This window comes from Gossypium raimondii, chromosome 6, assembly GCF_025698545.1.
Source record: "Gossypium raimondii isolate GPD5lz chromosome 6, ASM2569854v1, whole genome shotgun sequence".
NCBI lineage: Eukaryota > Viridiplantae > Streptophyta > Magnoliopsida > Malvales > Malvaceae > Gossypium > Gossypium raimondii.
The window spans coordinates 32,238,258-32,258,600 of NC_068570.1; the positions used below are offsets into that span (position 1 = coordinate 32,238,258).

The 20,343-nt window shown below is 32.3% G+C and overlaps 1 protein-coding gene across 3 annotated transcripts; it reads right to left on the bottom strand.

Moving 5' to 3' along the window:
- Positions 1-4,604: 4,604 nt before the first annotated feature.
- Positions 4,605-20,215, bottom strand: LOC105772513 (protein REDUCED CHLOROPLAST COVERAGE 3). Of its 3 annotated transcripts, none has more exons than XM_012593803.2 (23): positions 19,885-20,215; positions 19,715-19,776; positions 19,444-19,536; positions 19,278-19,350; positions 17,059-17,358; positions 14,327-14,391; positions 13,891-14,022; positions 13,001-13,042; positions 12,380-12,901; positions 11,725-11,879; positions 10,511-11,021; positions 10,249-10,311; positions 9,957-10,159; positions 9,521-9,842; positions 9,348-9,440; positions 9,098-9,199; positions 8,431-8,535; positions 8,093-8,226; positions 7,725-7,908; positions 7,493-7,624; positions 7,209-7,321; positions 7,041-7,122; positions 4,605-6,419 (listed from the first exon to the last, which is right to left on the bottom strand). In XM_012593803.2, exons 1-23 carry the CDS (start codon positions 19,952-19,954, stop codon positions 4,830-4,832), a joined length of 5,148 nt encoding a protein of 1,715 aa, XP_012449257.1. In that variant the 5' UTR covers positions 19,955-20,215; the 3' UTR covers positions 4,605-4,829. The 3 variants fall into 3 exon arrangements, with proteins under 3 accessions (XP_012449257.1, XP_012449259.1, XP_052488867.1); XM_012593805.2 differs by having other exon boundaries at positions 9,521-9,838; positions 10,058-10,159; positions 19,885-20,214; XM_052632907.1 differs by lacking the exon at positions 19,885-20,215 and having other exon boundaries at positions 17,059-17,353; positions 19,444-19,519; positions 19,715-19,763.
- Positions 20,216-20,343: the final 128 nt, after the last annotated feature.

Consider the following 20,343-nt stretch of genomic DNA (forward strand, 5'->3'; position numbering starts at 1 on the left):
AGATGTCTTTTCATATTACGATTTGATCATGTAATACCACTTAGTATTAGTTAAATGCTAGATAATCAGTGAGCCAATATTTGCTTCCATTATATTTTACGTACAAAAACCGTTGAGGATAATACACAAATATTAATGTAATCAATGAATATTTTATTAAACCAATTTGTTTGAAAAATACAAGTATACATAGATGAAAATACTACACTTAGGGCACTAAATCCAACATGTTTCTCTATTGATCAAGTTACCTTAAAAAATGTCAAGTTTGAATGGATGAACAAGCGTTAATAAAGCTTTAGCTTGATACACCCAAGAGTAGTGGTGTTGCTTGGAGGGTATATTGTTGCACATTACAATATTTGATGTGTTTAGTTAGAATTCGTGTTATTACACACACCAAAGTATCATTACCATTTATGGCGCTTGTGCATATATTGGGTGTGTTTGGGGTTATGTGTGTATTCATTTCACATTTCCTTATTTGATTAATAGGGGAAAATTTTGAATTGGTAATTGAATATTAATAAAACTATTACAATTTTTTATGTGATAAGGTTAATGAATCTTGAGGATGATATATATGATGTTTATTACAGAGATTGCATTCATGGTGGTTTCAGTGAGGTTATTGATGGGATGTTATATTATGATTGTTGTTGGATCGATTATATGGCTTAATATCAATTGATGATGTTGTTATTTAGTATGTTTTTTTATTTAAGAAATGTATTGGATTTTTAGAAAAACGTCACTAACATTTGAGGAAAGCTCAGTGTGTCGATCATTGTTTCATTCATAGATTACAGGTAATTTAAGGGTGGACTTTGTGTTTGAGCAGCATCAACATTCGGAGTCTCAATAACTATTTTTTGTAAAACCCTTTATGCTTTCTAGAAACTATAGCATGTACTTAGGCTTTAGTTGTCGTTAAGATACTTTTTTTTTGGACTTATATGTTGTTTTTGGTTATTTAGCATTAAGATACGTATTTTGATTTTTTGGCAACTTTTGACACTCACATTTTGATTTTATGTTGAAATTTCTAAGGGTATGCATAAAGTAATATGTTTTTTTTTTCATTTTACTAGCATGACAACATTATGAATTTGTATATTACTAAATATGAATTCATATGTTATGTAGATGTTTTAGTTTGATTATCTTATCTGTAGCTTTTTGTAACATGCCAAACAAGTTTAGAAGAACCTGAAGGCATGATTGCATGACTTGAAATGACATTCTTCTGCATTTCTAGGCTTAAGTCTCAAGATATATTGAGCATGTCACAAGATAGGTTGAACAAAATTGTGGGAATATGCAGTTTTTAGGTGCATGTCGCGAGACATAGGGGGACTAAGTCTCGAGACATGTAAGTTAATAGTCAAAATTTGGTTTCAAGGGTCACAAGTCTGAAGACATGGACCTTGTGTCTCGAAACATCCTTCCTTGTTTTGCTATTTTGTCCTGAAATCCAAAACTTGTCCCCTTATTTGACCTTATTTAACCCTGAAACATTATATTAGGGCATTTGATCTTTATTTTCATTTATAGTGATATGTTAATGCCTAAAATGATTTTTGTTTGACTTTAAACTTGTTTTAAATGTATGAGTGATTGTTTGAGTTGCTTCAGCAACATATGTGACGCTTTATATTCGATCATCTTCTGAACCAAGTGTAGAGTGTCCCATTTGATTCAGTTATAGGATCCTATAAAGACTCTTCAAGTTTCCACATCAAGGGGAAGATCTCACTTAAAGAATAAAGTTTAAGGAAGATTTATTTCATGTTTGAAAACTTATCTATTATCTTATGTTGAAAAAAGAGGAGATAAGATGGTTGAAAGAAGGCCCCATGTTTCAAATAGGAGATAAGGCTATTAAACCTTATATAAAGGGTTATGGTTGAATGGTTTGATACAGAGGTTAGGCATAATATTTTGAGAGAAAATATTTTTCATCTTGGGAATTAATATGTAAGAGTTCTTCTATCATTATCAGATAATTATGAAAAGCACTTGCTAATTGATTGAGAGAGCAAAGTGTACGAATCAAACTAAATCGTACAAGGTGAGGCTACAACTTAGTGAAATGGGTTGGGCTTAAGTCATTGTTCTTTGTACTACAAAGATTTTAGTGGTTTGGTTCACTAAACAAAGCTCCACAGAAGTAGATTAAATCCGAAGAGCATAAACATTTCTTATATTGCTCTTTTCTTGTAGTTGTGTCATTCGTTGTGCCGACAACTCTTCCCACAACTAAGACAAACAAATTTTTAAGTTGTTTTTAGAAGCCTATAATTTTAGGGATATAAATCAAATTAGATTTATACGAAATGATTAAATAATTGTGGGGTGGTTGCTGCATTTTATTATTGTGTTCAATCTGTATTTTTGTTATGTTGGTACAGATGATGACTTTTGCATTGAATTTTGCCCTATTGCTCTGCATCTTATCTTTGTTTGGAAAGATTCATGTACTTTGCTTGACCCAGAGAAATGTTGGTTGATCTTTTCACATGTTGTGCTTTGTATACATGTTCTTTACTATTGTAGTTTTGTGAAAAGATTGTAGATTATTTTTCCTTGGTATATAAAATTCATATCCATGCCAAGAGTGCTTTTTGGTTGCATTTTTCTTGATGTGATTGAATCATGGAGGTTTACAACTTTTTCTTAATGATTGGAACACATTCACAAAAAGCATGGAGTGTATTAGTACGTATAATATTTTGTAGATTTTAGATTTTTTTAAATCAGATTTATAACAAACCATGAATTAGTATTAATTACAAAAGATATCTTTTGTAATTCAAGTAATTTAAAATTTTGGAGTGCTTTAAAATTCAAATCTTAATTTGGTGATGAGTTTTATGCTTGGACATGAGATTCATTTTATATATATTATCTTTATTGTAGTTTTTTTACAATTTATAGAAAAAACTATTTCTATAACAGTTGTTAAAATCTTAAAATTAGGTGAAATTTGAAATAAAATTTAAACTTGAATTATCCAAATAATGAATTTGAATGGATATTAAATTTAGAAATTAAATTTTTTAATTCCAAAATAAAGAATCTAAAAATCATAAGGCTTAAAGGTGTAAAAAGCCCTCAAACTTTAAAAAGAAAAACAATTAAGCTCCTACTTTTTTTTTGGCACTCAATCAGGTACTTGAGTTTTCAAAATGCATCTAAAAGGTCCTCAATTTTTTTCAAAAAAAAGCAATTAATCCCCACTTTTTTTTACTCAACTGGGTACTTGAACTGCCAAAATGCATTAAAACGTCCCTCAAACTTTTTCAAAAAAAGCAATTAAGTCCCTTCTTTTTTTTTTTTGCACTCAATTGGGTACTTTAACAATTGACCATTAAATAATTGTCTTTAATTTTTTTCAGTTAATGCAACCACATGTCACAACCACACATGCGAAAAAAATATAAAAATATAAAAATATAAAAATTATTAAATTTCAATAAAATATAAAATTATTTAAATTTTATTAGAAATTAAAATATATATAAATCATAAAAATATAAAAAATTGTAAATTTTATAAAAATAATAAAATTATAAATTGCATAAAAAACTCTTTAACCATTAACTTTAACACTTTAATGACCACTAGTTTTTTCAATTAAAGCCATCACGTGTCACAACACAATGTGACATGTGATGAAAATGATAAATAAAATAAAATTCAATAGAAGTTATAGAAAATTATAAAATTATTCTTTTAGTACGATAATTTTATAATTCTTTTACAAATTTTATATTTCTTTACAATTTTTATAATTTTCTTACGACTTTATAAAGTTTTATAAATTTTTTATATTTTTATTAATATTTAATATTTTTTACTTTTATTTATTTGTATTTTTAATATTTTTTTGCATATTATGCTCTGGTTGTATGAGGACTAGAGGTGCTCATGGGCCGGGTTCGGCCGGGCCTGAAAAAATTCGCCCAAAATTCCCAAGCCCGAGCCCGGCCCGGCCTAACCCATTTTTTTAATAAACACCAAAAATTTATTTTAAAAATAAAAAAAATAAAAAAAAGTATTTTAAAAATATTTTAAAATTAAAAAATAAAAATAATAAATATTTATTATATTCGGGCCGGGCCGGGCCCGGGCCAAAAAATTTGTGCCCGAGGCCCGACCCGTTTTCTAAACAAGCCTTGTTTTTTTTGCCCAAAACCATATTTCGGGCCTATAGTTTTACCTGAATCCTCCCATATTTCGGGCGGGCCATCGGGCCGGGCCGCCCGGCCTATGAACACTTCTAATGAGGACAAAAAAAAACTGAGGCTTAATTGTTTTCTCTTTTTCCGAAAAAGTTTGAAAACGTTTTTAATGCATTTTGAATATTATTAAGTTTAAAAAAAAACGAGCTTAATCTCTTTCTTTTTTTTAAATCAAGTCCTTTTACACTTTTAAATCAAATCATAAATATGAAAATCATCAATTTCAAATCAAAAATTTAAAATCTAAATATTAGCTATAACAGTTATGGGAACATATATGTTGTAAATTTGTTCATTGTCGGACACAGTGTTTCCATAAAACTACAAAAATCCCCAAAAATAAAAATTGAAATATGAAAATTACGAATTGGCCGTTTTATTGATCAAACAAAATCTCTAAACAAGAGAACCAATTTGCAGAGATTATTAGCATAACACCAAGCTGTTCTCAAAATAAGTAGCAACTAAAGAACCAGGCTTCACTCTAAATTGCTTTGTTAATATGGAAGCAAGGATATGATAATAAATAAAACTGGAAATGGAACATGATGACACTTACACTGTTATTTTCCTAAGGTTATTTCTTCACCTTACAGAAGCACATATGGATTGCTGATTATATAGCCCAGTGACTTCATTAGTAAGCTGCTGCCTGTTTTTCCGCCGTTTCTTTACAACTGTAAAGCCTTCGCCATCTCCGGGTTTCTTATTATTTATATCCAACGCTTTTGGTTCTTTATTGCTACTGGATTGAGAATCCAAGTCCTTTCCTTCATTTCCATATAGAATTTTTATTATTGCAGTGTCGCTTGTAACTGCATCCGAAGAGTTTTGGGAATGGTTGAGCCTTTTGTCATTGATTAAAGCCTCACATTCACCATCCATGTTCTGCTTGGCAGACCGGACAATGAAGCTAAGCAAAATCTGCCTTGCCAGCTCGGATTTCTCCTCTGCGCTGCTCTTTTTTGGATTAGAACCGTTAACTTCCCTACTCGACTTCTTATCAACTTCCTTCACTTCTGTGTTCATAGCTTCTTCAGAGCCACTCAAATCACCAGTTCCAGTCATTTGCCAAATTTTGCTTGGAACGAACTCAGGTGCATGAGGGTTCATAACTCTCGGAGATCCAAATCCATTGTGTTCCAAAATAGGAGTTTGGTATCTAAGAAAGCTACCGTAAGAATTATTGTTTCTGTAAAACAATGGCGACCTTGGCCCGCAAGGAACTCGAGCAGCAACTGGAGGTACAACAGGCTCAGCAAGCATGCCTTGACTAGCTGTTACATCATAAACACATGTAACAGAAACTGAGTTTAAAGGGTGATAGAGTGCTCCGGGATTGAATGGTTCAGCTGATGCCGATAGCTTACTCCCCTTTGCTTCTAAACCTTTTTCCTGACTACAAGAAGACACCTTATCAATTTCAGGAGTAGTTTCTTCCGACTGACTTTCTGTATCTTGAGTTCCTTCAGTTTCACCATTGTCATCCACTACATCATCGACAACAGAGATGTTGTTCCCGTGCTCTACATTTGTTGTCTCGGCGCACATTGACTGTTCCATTTTTCCCTCACTTGGTTCCGATAATGGCTTTAGAACTGTACCTGGAGGTGCCGCAACTACTTCTTTGTAAGAAAGTGATTTTGAAGCAATGGCACTAAGATTTGCTGAAGGGGAGGAACCTCTGGAAACAGAAGCAGGTAAACCAATTGAAGTCCCTCTAGGATTCAAGCTGGAAGACTTGGATTGCTTTACTGTTTGCATTTCCCTTATAATGTTCTTCGGGACAGTTTTTCCTGCTGGTGAGATAATGTCTCGCCTACTCCCACTCTCTCTACCATTTGAATATTCACAACCATTCACCTTTAGCTTTGCAAAAACTGGTTTCTTCCTTCCATACTTCTTTCCAGTGGCATTTCCTGACCGACCTTTCGAATTGGCTTCTTGCCACCCTTCATCTAAAGTTGTATCTTCAACAACTTCAGTTGTAACAGTTGCCTTAATACTAGAAATATTATCGGTTTCCTCTGGTTCTTCGGGATGAATAGAAGTCAGGGTACCTATTTCATTAATATCCACAGTTGCTGTAGCTTTATCTGTTGCATCAATAAACACAGCACCATCTGTTTGTAAGTTGTGATGTGTATCATGGGTTTTATCACTAATCTGTAACACCTGCCAAGTTAGAAAAAAAATGTCAATGTTATATGTCAAGCAGCATAAAGAACAATGAGATAATGGAAATCCGTATCTATAGTAATGACTGGGTCTGCGTGGAACATCAAGATAAGCAAGTGAGCCAATTTAGAAGGATATACTAATAAGAGAGATTAGAACAAGAAAGTTTTTGAAAACTTCAAAGGCAACCTCATCTTCAGTCAACAAAGTTTTGATGGTCATTAAAGAATGGTCAAGCTAAACAGAGTTTGTTGTTTGCTCTTGGAGATTTTTTAAAACAATGGTCTCATTGAATTTGTGACAAGGGAACATTTTTATGTTAGCAGCTCAAAACTGTAATATCTTAATTTGGAGTTAAAAATAGCCATGTTGATTCAACTCTTAATTTTTCTTTCAAGTACTCATGTTCGACTTGGGTATGGGGGAAAAACTGAACATACTCGTGTCGAATATATACATGTATCTGACACTCACACCAAGTTCAAGTAACATAGAGAAATGGTGCTTTGTGTTGTTATAAGTGGAGGGTCACATTACATAAGCTGAAACAAAATCATAGATGATATCATGATTGTTTTTTAAGAGTTATGTGAAACATGGTTTGAAATCATCAAGTACCTTGGAACGCCGCTGCTTCCTCTGCACATCGCTTCCTTTAGAACCTTGATCAGGACTAATGTAATCGAGGAGATCTGATACACTACAACAAATGGTCACAGGTTTTGGTGCTGCAAGAAATGATGGTATAATTGAATAACTAGTAATTTGGATATACCATATTAATACCTAAGATGACCTTTGCTTGCAATTGATGCATCTGGCTTCGGAGTTCCAGTTCGTGCCGCTTCTTGCTGTTCTAGAGCTTTTGATTCAAAATATTCAAGCCAGGCGGTAGCATCCTGCAAAAGGAAAGCAGTTCATAAACAGTTTAATAATGTTAATCAGCCAACAAAAAGTGCTTCAATCTTTTCGGTTTCTGATTTCAGTAGAACCCTCATCTAACAGAATGTACAAAGAAGCATAAAATTTCCTAGCCAAGTGGTATAGACAGTCATGATCGGCGTATTTACCTGGGTACGAAGGTCATCTGGTCCGAGTTTTGCTTGAAGTATCTTGAGTGTAGTTTGCTCATGTTGCACACTTAATGAATAAGCTTCCATCAATGAAAGAGCAATGGCAATAGCATGATAGCTTGCGGCAGTCTGTCATGGGAGGAAATCAAAAAAAAAAAAAGATCCAACTATGGGAAAATTAGACAAGTATGTATGATCTCATTGAACAAACAACAAAGATGAGACAGACCTGTATGTGAGCAGCTCCTAGCAGTCTCTGGTTGCACTTAAGAGCTTCATGTAGATATCTAAGAGCAACATGAACATTTCCCATGCCTTCTTCCATCATAGCCACATTTATATATGTTGCGGCAGTGTTAGGGTGAGACAATCCACAAGTAAAATGAAGAAGGAATAAGGCACGGTTTACATATCTGCGAAAAATGTAATAAGTTTGTCAAGAGTGTAAGAATCGAAAGCAAAATAAACAACACATACTCCACAAGAGTATATCATCATCAAGAAAGAAAAGGGCATCACTCTTAGCAGCTCGAGACTGCAGCCGTGAGCCTTTTAGCAAATTAAATGCAATCTAAACCACAAAAGATCCCGACTCACTTCAAAGCCATTTCCATGTGTTGGAGCCGATAATAGAATACAGAAAGATCCCCATAGCTTTTCATGGTATCTGGATGGTCAAGACCGAGCTCCCTCTCATTAATATCCAAAGCTTTCTGTTGATATACGGCTGCCTAAACAGCAAGAAACAATTTACATTAGAAATATTTCCCATTATGCCCAGTTAAGTTAAATTTGATAGAAAAATGTTATTTTCAGATAACATGATAATATATTATCTGAATCCTTAGCTTGCTAAGTAAACAGTATCTCGGAGACTGAGAGGTGAATTCATTTTCATACATCTTAATCTGAAATATAGCAGAGGGTTTTGATACCTGATTGAAATCTCCAGTATGGTAGAGAACAACAGCAAGAAGACTGTAAGCACTCGCAGTAGTTCGATGATAAGGACCGCATACAGCTATCATCTTTGCCAATGCCTTGAAAAGCAAGTATCACATAACATGAGACCAATCGAAGTTCTATTTAGTAACGTTGCATCCCTTCACAATGAAGGATAAAGGAAGAGGAAATAAAGGGAGGAATGAGAAGGAAAAAGGCTACTTTGTTCTTTTTCATCATTTCCTCTGTTGCTTGATGTAATTAGTTAAAATGCATGCTAACATTTACATACTACAAATTTGTCGCATTCGCTCTATCCGTGGTTAATTAATAGAAGGAAAAGAAAAGGTTAAACATTAACTGTAAGCTTAACTAATTAATATATAAAAAGCACGGAAAGGAGATAAGTCCTTTCAATAAAAATAAGAGAAAAATAGGAATAGTGAGGGGATCAGTTATTGATTAGATATGACACCAACTCCATTAGAGAAAGTGATATAATTTTTATATATCCTTTCTGTTTCAATTGCTTTCCTCAAATTTTTAACCAAATGAGAAAATATAAAAGAAAAGAAGATAAAAATTATATTACTTTCTCTTACCCTTCACCAAACATAGGGCATAAATAAATGCAAATTCTAACTGTATGGGTAAAAATACCTTTGTCCCATAGTTAACCGCCTCCTCTAGTTTTCCTTTGTCAAGAGCAATCTTGGATGACTCCAACAATGTTCGGCCATCAGCAGAAGAGCATCCTACATGCTGTAAATCATTACAGGCAGAGTTTGGTTATGGTGAATCCATAACAAGCTGGTCCATTTAGATAATAACAATCTTGAAACAAAATACACATATATGGATATAGATATGAATATAGCTATAATAGGAAAGTAATGAAAAAGAGATCCACCTTACAAATAGGATACATGCTAATAATATCACAACTTCTGAACGGTTCTTGGCATTCCATATCATAATCTCTAGGAACCAACTCTAGACCAATCTGGGAAAAAATATAAGTAAAACTCAGCATCTGTCATCTGATGAACTCAGCAGCTGAAAGAAATCAACAAGAAATAGTACCTTATAGCAAAGTCCGCGAAGAATAGAAAGTTTCCTTAAATGTTGGAATTCATCTTTCAGTTTCCAACCGAATTTTGCTGCAAGAAACTTTCTTAACCACATCAGTTTGAGTAAATAGTCATCATTTGCACTTGGGGCATTAACATCCACTCTGCAACTTCCAAGTAAGAAATTCAGGGTTGAAGCTATAACCACAGGTAAATCCTCAATTTTCTCAACTGATGCCACAACTGCTTTCACTACTTGCTTGAAAGCTCGAGTAATCATCTCATGGATGCAAAGTGATTGTATGTGAGGAAGCTTCTCAGAAAGTTCAACCTGACTTGTACAATGATAATAAGAGTAAACAAAAACAAGGAACCGTACTTCTAAGCATGTACTTTATGTAATTTTTCATGAATAAAACTACATTTATTAGGAAGTTAGAGAGTATTACTTGAAAACTATCCTAGTGCCAATAAGAAAGGATTTAAGATAACCAATAATCACTTTCACAAAAGGATTCAAGAGGACCGATTTTTTTGAGAGTTTCCTCACCACACGACCCAAAGAGTGCATCTGTAATCCCCTTAAATGCATGAAGTCGGTTAGCGTACGACCATCAACAGGAGAAAGTTCAAGCGATCCAAAATCTGTTACCTAATGAAGTAAAAAGTTTGTCCATGAACTGTGCATTAAACCTAAAAAGTATGTCTTAAAAGATAATAGCTTGGGCTATTGAATGGTACCAGCTTTGGTAAAGCAATGTCATCATAATATTTGCATGCCATCTTAATAAGCTCCTCAGCTGACTGTTGCGGACATCAAACTTAAAAGAGTGAGTTCAAAATATAACAATAAAAAACTTACAACAAGAAAATTAGTAGTTATAAAGATAGATAGCTTGAAGCACAGTCAGGCACACGAATCTATAGCATAGAAAATCAATGCCAAACTTAAGTGTAAAAAAAAGTAAATGTAGGTTAAAAAGGAAGAGTGAGAGAAGGAAACCTTTAAGTGAAGACCAGTTCCACTTTCTTCAAGATGTGAGAAGGCTTCTTTAGAAATCAGGTGCTTCAATTCCATCTCACTGCTCAACTCAACGTTACTTTCCTGTCCTAAATTAGACTTCACATCTTCACTGCATAACTCAGAACCATTATCTTCCTTCTCAACTGTGCTACTGATATTACTTGGTTTTTTGTCCCTTTTCATTAAAAATTTAAACTGCTTTCCAAGACCTTTGACAGCAACTTCAGCCTCCTGATCATTTGCAGGTCCTTTTGAAGTAGCATCTGTTGAAGTTTCCTGCTTTTGTAGATACTGCACCCAACAAAAACCAAGTTCCCATCTAATAGTCCTTTCAGGGGCAACTGAGTTCTCCTCTAATTTTGTCAAGTTCTCTTTAATTACTCGCTGAACAAGACATCTAGAAGATTTGGAATCAATCAAGTTGGACTGATTTGACTGTCCTCCACCAGTTACTTCCGCAGGGCTAGATTTGTGAAGTAAAACCCTTAGGCTGCAATAAATTCAATACTGTTTTCAGGTAGAACAAAGTAAAATTATTGAATATTATTAGTAAGCATGAAACAATTCTTATTCCTAGTAATTTATTAGGACAAGCTGTAAGTAGTAATTATTTGCATTGAATCTAAAACCAAATGCCAGTTGCAGAAGAGACCTTCAAAATAAGACCACAACAAAACCTTCAACTGATGTGAAATTAACACTCTCACTCACAGAAAAGCCCAATGTAAGGAATAAAATAACACATGAAAAACGGGGAAGAAATAACCCGTACTCATGACATATTGGTTAAGCATCCACCTCAAAACCATTTGGCAATTGATGAAAAGCTCAAATTAGAAAGCCTCATTCATAACCTAATAGACGTATTATAATACCACTCAGCATATGAGAGATGTCTTTAGCTGACGGCCTGGCACTCAATTTCATATTTTCTTTGGTCCATTCGTCAAACTCTCAATTTCACGTATAAGACTTCACTCACTTCAGAAGATCAATCCATATCATATTTAATTATCTTCTCCCTTAGCTGATTGAGTAGTTCTAGGTTAAACAGAATGGATGGTAAAAATTATAATATGATTTGATATAATGCAGTTAACTACTTAACTTCATGAGTTAAGCCCTACCGGAGGGCCCAACGTGTGTGTTATATGCATGATATCGAAATGAGAGCATCATCAAACAATTCAGACCTGTTAGTATTAAGAGCATTCGCTCCTCCATCTGGTTGATCATCAATTTCAATATCCGGAGCACCAGATTTTTCCTTCTTCACATCACCAACAACACTTACAATTGCAGTGTACCCACAATGTCTAACAATGACAGTGCCCAATGCAGAAGTATCCTGTGAGATGATTACCATGTTGATTAGCCAAACAAACAATAAGCTTTTGAAAAGGATTTTTTAGTGGAAAACTTCTAGCATTATGCATAATCGAGAAATTGACAAGGTTTGGTCATACGTGATAAAGACCACCAAACTATACAGAAAGACTTCAGACAAATGAGCATGGGTATAAAGGCCGGTATGCATAGATGAAAAAGAAAGTAATCCATGTGAGTCTCAGGTGACAAATCAGATACTGTTTGAAGTTTTAGAAGATACATAAGAAGTAAAAAAGGAAACAAAATACAATGATGACAAAGCAACAGCCAAATAAAGCACATGCATCATGTATACAGAAAAAAAAGAGAGGACAGGAGGGACAGGGAAAGATGAAAAGCTATAGGGCACGCACATTCTTAGGAAGCAAATAAAATTCATTACAATAAAAGAAAAGAAAAAATTAGGATGATATAAGATGCCTAAGAAGAGAAGAGGAGAAGAGGAGATTGTGGACTTACATGAACAACTACATTCTCATCTGCAGTTATCCCTTTAAGTAAATTCCTTCGAGCAATTTCATTGGTAGTCATGTCAGATGATTGATGGCCAGCAACCTTTACCCCACACTCAAGTTTCACATCTTTCGAGTCATGTTTTACTAAAATGGACAAGTCACCTGTGCGATCCTCATGAAGGACGGAGTCTGGATGGCCCTTGACATTTAATCTGGAATTCATGACATGTTGTATTGCAGCAACAGCTTTAAAGATTGAGACATCAATAAACTGGCTATGGAGCAAAAAGGCCTTGCGGTCTCGAATAATCCTCTCCTCTTCGGTTTTGCAAGGAAGGCTGGCTAAAATTGAAAAATCTGTAGCCCATGGCCGAAGATCATATTCACCATTTCTTCCCTGACCTCCACCATTACCACCCCATTCTTCATCTTCTGATGGGAAAGAGGGGAAGTTTGCTGGACACTCAGCAACAGGGGGAGGGACAAGCCATGTATTTGCCCGAAATCCATAGGGAAGATTACCAAACTGGAGGGAAAAAAAGCATAAGAGCTTGCAGAATTGCTTTTCGTGATGTCATGGTTTGCAAGGTAAAATAACCTATGAAGCAAATTAAGAAAATGTCACCTTATTGTGTCCTACAAATGCCTTCATAAGGGATTCATATGCCTGCATCAAGCACAAGCAAGAATAAGTTACAACATAAAAGACAAATAAATAAGCGAGAGATGATAGCTACAACAAAAGTCATGTCATGCCACAACAAACTTTTGACATGTCAGTCTTCAGATTTGTTACATTATTTGAACAAGGTTGATCCAAATTTTACAAAGCAAGAAAAGCTACACTCAACATGGTAAACACTAGTCTTTGTATTGACATGAATAGTCAACAAAAACACGGTTCAGCAGTGGAGAATTAAAGATGCCAATGGATCAGGTTGGATCAAATTTTGGTCCATTGGAAATCTATCTGAAACTTAATCACCTAAACCGAACCCAGCACAAATAGAGTTGTTAAATTCTAGCACCACCACAAGCCTGCGTGCAAACTGATAGGCCTAAATCTCACTCATAGCAATCCACAGTCAAAGGCAAGCTTTAACCATTCGAAGCCGCTGTTGGCTTAAGCTTTTCTAAGGGATAAGGCAAAGTCAAATACTGCAGAGCAGCACATTGGTGACATCGATCCCTGTGGCTAACTTGACAAAGAAGAAAAAAATTTTTCTTTCCTCGATGTCCTTTTGCATTTAAAGTATACTCTCGAGATGTAACACAAACACAACCAACATTTTCTTGTTCCCTCTAGAAAGAAGGGGTAGGTTGGGTAATAGACTTGCAGAACATCTTAGGTAAAAAGTTAAAAAGTAAAATGTTGCTTATCAATATTTATTAAAATTTTGCAATCAAGATAAAGCAAGGAGGTTTTTTGTGGCATATCCAACGCGATAAAGGGTTCAAATCAACATAAGTGCAATGTTCATGGAAGCTAAGTAATTAAAGACAAACAATGCTTACATTGGCAAAGGCTTGACTGAGGTTTTGCAAAAGATCTAACAAAGAGTGGCTCTGGAAGAAGTGCTTTCCAACAGTGAAAAACCCTTTTACTGATGCAACCACTTGTATCAACTTCCCGTTGCAGATTTTTATCTAATGAAATTTTGAGATCAACCATACATGGAAATGGAAAGGTGGTTAAAAAAATACAAGAAGAGAAACAAAATTAAAGTATGATGAATCATCTTATCAATGGTTTAAGAGGTCAAAGTAACAACATTGGAGAAAACGAGCTCCAATTAGCAAAAGACAAACAAGAAATAGCATTTTCACAGTGATCACGGTGACATGAAGTAAGGCCTCAAACAATATATGGGATAAAATTGCATCAACAATTTTTGGTTCTATAGGAAGCGACCATCAAGAAGATTTATTAAGATGGAGAGTGAGAACATACCTGCATTACAAAATAGTCACCGTCACGCCACCCTTCTACATCCTTGGGGTCACATTTCCTCAAATCTGCAAAATCCAAAATTAGTAAATAACAATCTAACCAAAGCAACTTGATTAAAAGTTTTTTTTTTTTTTTTGGGGGGGGGGGTGGTTACATCTTTCAATTGCTTAAAAAAATGCAAGCCATTTACCACTACACTAGTGGCAAGCAAATAACCATGCACAATGCTCAGAATTTCTTTCTTGATTTAGAGAATTATATTTATTTTCTGTCTCCCAAATGAAATTTCTTATGTTTCATAAATTTATTTCTGAAACAGCATCCACAAATTCCAGTTTCTTTCCTTTTTACAAACTATGGGTATTGATCTTTTCATAAATAAATTTTGTTTCATTTTGCAAATGAAGTTGAGCATTATGGAACTAATACCTTTTCAGGTGCCAAGCATTGTAAATCATGAAATTTAGATGAAATGAATACATACTGTTGATTTTATTCATCCCAAGCAGATGATTGGCACCTCTGCAAACATCTATAATAATTTGGCACGCCCGTGGCTGAGTTTTTAAATTTTTTTTCTTTTTAACAAATAATAGTGTATTAAAAGATATTGATATTTTGTAAGTAAAAATATGAATAACTTTGTTTAAGCCAAAATATTGCTAGTTATATTTATTATTCCAAATTAAAGCTACTTCAGCATTATTCTTCAATCGTGTCAACACCATTAATAGTCAAATAGGTCAATTAATCATTTCCTTTCACTATTTTTTTCCATCACCCAAATTAAATAAGGTGCATATTTTTCTAAGGATTCAAATCTTAAATCTTAAAAATTCTAAATTTTAAAAAGAATAAAAAGATAGAATGGCGAAGATTTATTCGTGGTTTTGCTTTGAAATCAAGTATTATCATCTTGTATGGTAATAATTTGCTCCTACTTAAAGTTGTAAAATATACATAAATTCACTCAATTTTATATTTATTAAAATAATATCGCTTGAGTTTTAAAACAATTTTATTTGAAATTTTATTAATTAATTTGGTGTTATTTGGCTTGTAAGATACTCTTACTGTCTTATTAAAAGACCAATTTAATGGGATAGAAAGAGTGAAATAATTTAATTTAAAAAATTTCACCAAAACAAAATTCTTATTTATAATAAATTAAAAATGTGACCGAGAACAAAAGCAAATACTAGAATTTCTAGATTATTATATTTAAAATGAAGTTTTTAACTTTTATTATTATCTTAATTTATATGAAGTTGTGATTAAATTTTAACATCCATTAAACATGAAATGTGCAGGCATAATTACACTTTCAAACTAGCCACCTCGTTGAAGTTAATTAATATACCAAATAAAGGTTTTTCTTGGGTCAGAATACCGAATAAATTTGAATTGCATTAAATTTATGATTAAAGAAACCGTAAAATCCATTTTAAAATGTGTACCCGTTACCGAAAACTAAAAAGCTCGATTGTCAGGCAAGAAAACAAAAACAAAAGAGATATTTATTTAAAAAGTTAATATATATTTTACTCTTAAATTTGTTATTCGATATTTAATTTTTAATTTAATTACTGTTTAAATTTAAAATCTATCAGATATTTTAGAACTCATGTTGTAAAATTGTTAGGATGTGATGATATAATAATAACAATCAATAATAGATGAAATGTGGCAACATGTGACAAATATTAATATTTTTTTACAATATATAAATTTATGTAAAAAGTTATTTCACATTCAGAAGAACTTGGACATTTTGTTGCTCAAATTCATTCTCGAGTACCTTTTAAATAATTTTATATATTTTTATTTTTATAAAAAATTATTATATGAATACCGAAATATATAAATAGTAAGAATTTAAAAAATTCAAATATTTTTCACAAAACTCTTGGTAATGTATTAAAATCAAGAATTTATTTCAACCAAAATTATTAAAAAGTCAAAAACAAATTATTAAAGTAACCTACCTTATTGAAACATAAACAAAGTAGAAAACATATAAAAAGAAAGTGAACCGCACTTAAGGTGGGTTTGGATGGGCGATTGGATGCGGTGCGGTGCGTTTAGTTTACTTTTTGTCTCACGCTACAGTATCCAATCTCACCGACACCGCTATTTTTACACTAACCGCAGGTAAACGCACCACCCATCCAAACTCATCCTTAATTTGGTACACATATATATATGAAGAGTGGGGGATAACAAGAAAATGTCCGAACAAAAATAAAGCAAAGATGATAGCTTTATTGAAGATAAAAGAAACTTTTTGAAGCTGGAAAATTATTCAAAAAATGAAAAAAATAAAAATACTCGAAAGTTTTAAGGTTATTAAAATATCAAAATTTAAGAAAACTAAAGAAAATTCTAAAATTCCAAAAATAACTTGAGAATTTTCCTAAAAATTATAAAAATAATAAATATTCTAAAAGTTGAGATTTTCATATTATTATTATGAAATTTAAAATATATAAAATTATTAAAAATACGTTTAAAATGAATCTAAATAAAATGGCATCTAGATTCTTTTAAATTTAGAAATCTATTTATCTAGGTTGGTTCTGAATATTTATAAATATTTAAAAAATTATTTTTCATTTATGCCTGCCATTTTAACATTGTTAAAATGTAATTAAGTAGCAAAGTATAGTTTAAAAAACGAATTAAGTAACAGGTGGAATATTTTTGCGTTATTCAAAAGAAGATATGGCACTTACTGAGAATGGGAGGAGAGAGGTGAGAGAATGAGAAGAAATCGTAAAATTCCGATAATTTCGGGGTGGGATGAATGGCAGCCATGTCCAAGTTCTCCGGAATTGGCGTCGTTTCGCCATTCGAGGGCGCAGGTGGAAGAGCGCTGTTGTTGGGCCTATTGACCTTTTCGGCTTTTGAATCTGACGGCGCTGATAAGGATTGTGATCGGGGACGTTTAGTCCTCGAGAACCTGGAGGTGCATGCTACAATATCTACCAGTCTCCGCACGTGAGCCACCGCCTCAGCTTCCTCCGCATACTTCTCTGCATCAAAGTGGCATTATTGTAACTACCGAACAATTATTGGGCAATGTCATATTGTTAGAGTCGATTTCGTTTTCTCGTGTAAAACGTGGTGTTTAAAATCCAATTAAGCGGTATTAGAGTCAATAGACGGGCAGCAACTACAATAAAATAAAAGATATATCAACATTTATTTTTATACATATTTGTCGTTTTAGTAATGTTAGTAAACCCTTGAGTGTACGGTTTCAAGTTTTACTACCTGCATTTAAGTCTTACACATACAAATTACTGGTAATTTTGGATTGTATTTTATCTTGAAAAATTATACATATTCAAAAACAATCTAGTTTTGAAAGCATTAATTATTCATTAAAATATCTGCTTGTGTTAACTTCGCCTTTTTTTTTTTGAAAATACATGTTTTGAGATTAAATTTTTTATTATACTCCACAAGTTAGAGGGTGACCAAAATGTAGTGAAAATAAAGTTAAATTAAAAAAAGATATAGTATTTGAATCTACTTGTAGAATTACAATTTTCTATTACCAATGTATCAAATGAGTAAATTGTTGGACCAAAAATATTAAATTTAAAATGTAATTATATAATTTTATATAAACAAAAAGTAGAAAAACATTTTATATAAAAAACAGAAAAACATCTCGAACTTCATTATAAATGAGAAAAAAAGGGTATATTGTTATTTAAAATGAATGGATTTAAATAATATTTATTTTCAAATAAAATGAAATTTTAACATATCAATATTATTTTATTTATTATATTTGTTAATTTTACTTTAATAAATGTTTTATAGGAAATAACGAAATATCATTAAAAATAAGAAAAGAATCATAAAGCAACAAGAAGCAGGAATAAATGTCATTAAACATTGTCACTACGTCAAGTCTAATTAAAACTTTAATACTAGAAAAGTATTATTTTATTCTTCTAAAAAAGTATCATTTCATTTTATTCTAGTAAATTTGGATTTAAGGCTTATTTTCTTTTCATTTTATACTCCAATTGAAGACATTTCGTTTTCCAAAACAAATTTAATTAAATTAAGCAATGAATAAATAATAAATAAACTTGTGAGTCGGGTTCATGATATTGTAAAACTATTTAAATTCAATTAAGAATAAGAATTCCATAAAATCCAAGAAAAAAATAATAAATGTCAAATGGTATGTACTTTCAATTATTTTGGAAGTAAATTAATCCATTAAAATTGAAATATTTTATTTTATTTATTTACTATTAAAGTGTTTTGTTCTGGAATTTAAAGAAAAACGAAATCATAAATTGTTTTGAAGAAGTTGAAGGTATCTCTTGGCTATAAGAAAACAACGTCTTCACTTCACTCATTGATATTATCAATGGGTTTGGGAAGTTACATAATTATTTCATTATGACTCATAATTTGTCTTAATCTTTAATTTCCTTTTGATTAAAACCAAATTTTGGATTTTTTTCAATTTTTAATGAATGTATTTTTTAAAGAAAAGTTACTATATATTATGTCAACCGCAATGTTCCATTCGAGATTTTGTTTTTTTTCTTTGCTTTTCTTATGTAAATAATTTAACTACTAATACCCAACAATAACAATAACAACAACAACAAAAAATTCTCTTTTCATTAATGTTTGATTATTAGAACTAAGAAGATAATAAAGAAGAAACCCAATCCTTCAAGTTTCTTTCGGTTAATGAGGGACAAAATAAAAATTGGAAAAAGTTAGAGGGCAAAGATTAAAAAAAGTTGTTTAACTCCTCTAATTACAAATTTAAGAGTTGGAAAGATTTATAAGTAATTTAGAATTTGTATGTTTAATATATTATATGAGACAAGTAATAAAACAAAAGAAGGGGACTTTTCTACTAAAAACATAAAATTAGAGATTTGGTTAAGGAGGCTTAACCTAAAAAACCTACCTTCAACCATTTTGAGCAAACATGGTTTCAAGGTAACCATTTCCACTTTGTCACTCAATCTCTTCCCTTTGACCTAACCATTATTTTTCATAAACAAAATGAGTTAAAAAATTTAAAAATTATAAGAAAATTATAAAATAAAAAATAAAAACTCGATTGCTCTCACCTCATGAGCAAAAGAATAGTTTGTAAGGTGACATGTCTCCACATGAGAAGCCAACAGCCTTCTTACATCAAGTATCCTGTCAGTGGAGATACCCTTCAAGAACCCCCCAAAAAAGAACAATTTCCAGTAATTTCAGCTAAATTAATCAATATTTTAGAATTGGAGACTCATGAAAATCATTCTTTAAAAAAATTTAAAGTTGGAATTTCAGAATTGCTATGATTCTTTTGAAATAAACAAATGCAGAAAAATGTAGAAAGCAAATGACTACCTTGAGCACAACTTGAGTTTCATAAGGAGTAGTGACAGTGATGTCAAGAACATAAGGAACAACTGGAAAAATAAAACAATAAACAAAATTAAAAGGGAAAAAAAGGGCATTTCAAAGTATCTATTATTCTTTTTAAATGTACATAAGTGAGGGAAAAAAAGTATACTTACTTTTCTCCTCTTTCCTCTTCTTCTCAGCTTTTGCTTTACTTGACTTGCTTTTCCCTGACCTTGGGGCCATTTCTTATATGGAAAAAGAAAAGGCTACAGATATAATAAAAACCCAAATTCAAAAACTTGAATGAAAATGGAGCTGAAAAGCTTAATTTGAAGTCCAAAATAATGTGGTTTACGTAAAGATGATAGGAGAGTAATGGGTGAAAATATGCAGAAGAAAGAAAAGGGGTGGTGTTTTTAGAGAGTGAAAAAGGGTATGGAGAGGAGATGATAAGATAAGGGAAGGGTATTTTTGAGTAATGTCATTGGATTTGAGAGCAATCCTAGCCTCTCCTTGTTGCTAAAAAGCCTGATTTCTTAGCCCCTTTTCTGACCATTGATCTCTTATTAGTTTTATTTATTTTTTAAAAAAATTCATGTTCAGAGCCCCTAACACCCACAAATCCAGCTTAT

Coding starts and splice junctions, on each gene's coding strand:
- LOC105772513 (XM_012593803.2), bottom strand. CDS start 19,954: ATGGCCCCAAGGTCAGGGAAAAGCAAGTCAAGTAAAGCAAAAGCTGAG. Junction 14,023..14,326: donor GTGACTATTTTGTAATGCAG/GTATGTTCTCAC, acceptor AAATTTCATTAG/ATAAAAATCTGCAACGGGAA. Junction 10,312..10,510: donor GAACTGGTCTTCACTTAAAG/GTTTCCTTCTCT, acceptor TGTCCGCAACAG/TCAGCTGAGGAGCTTATTAA.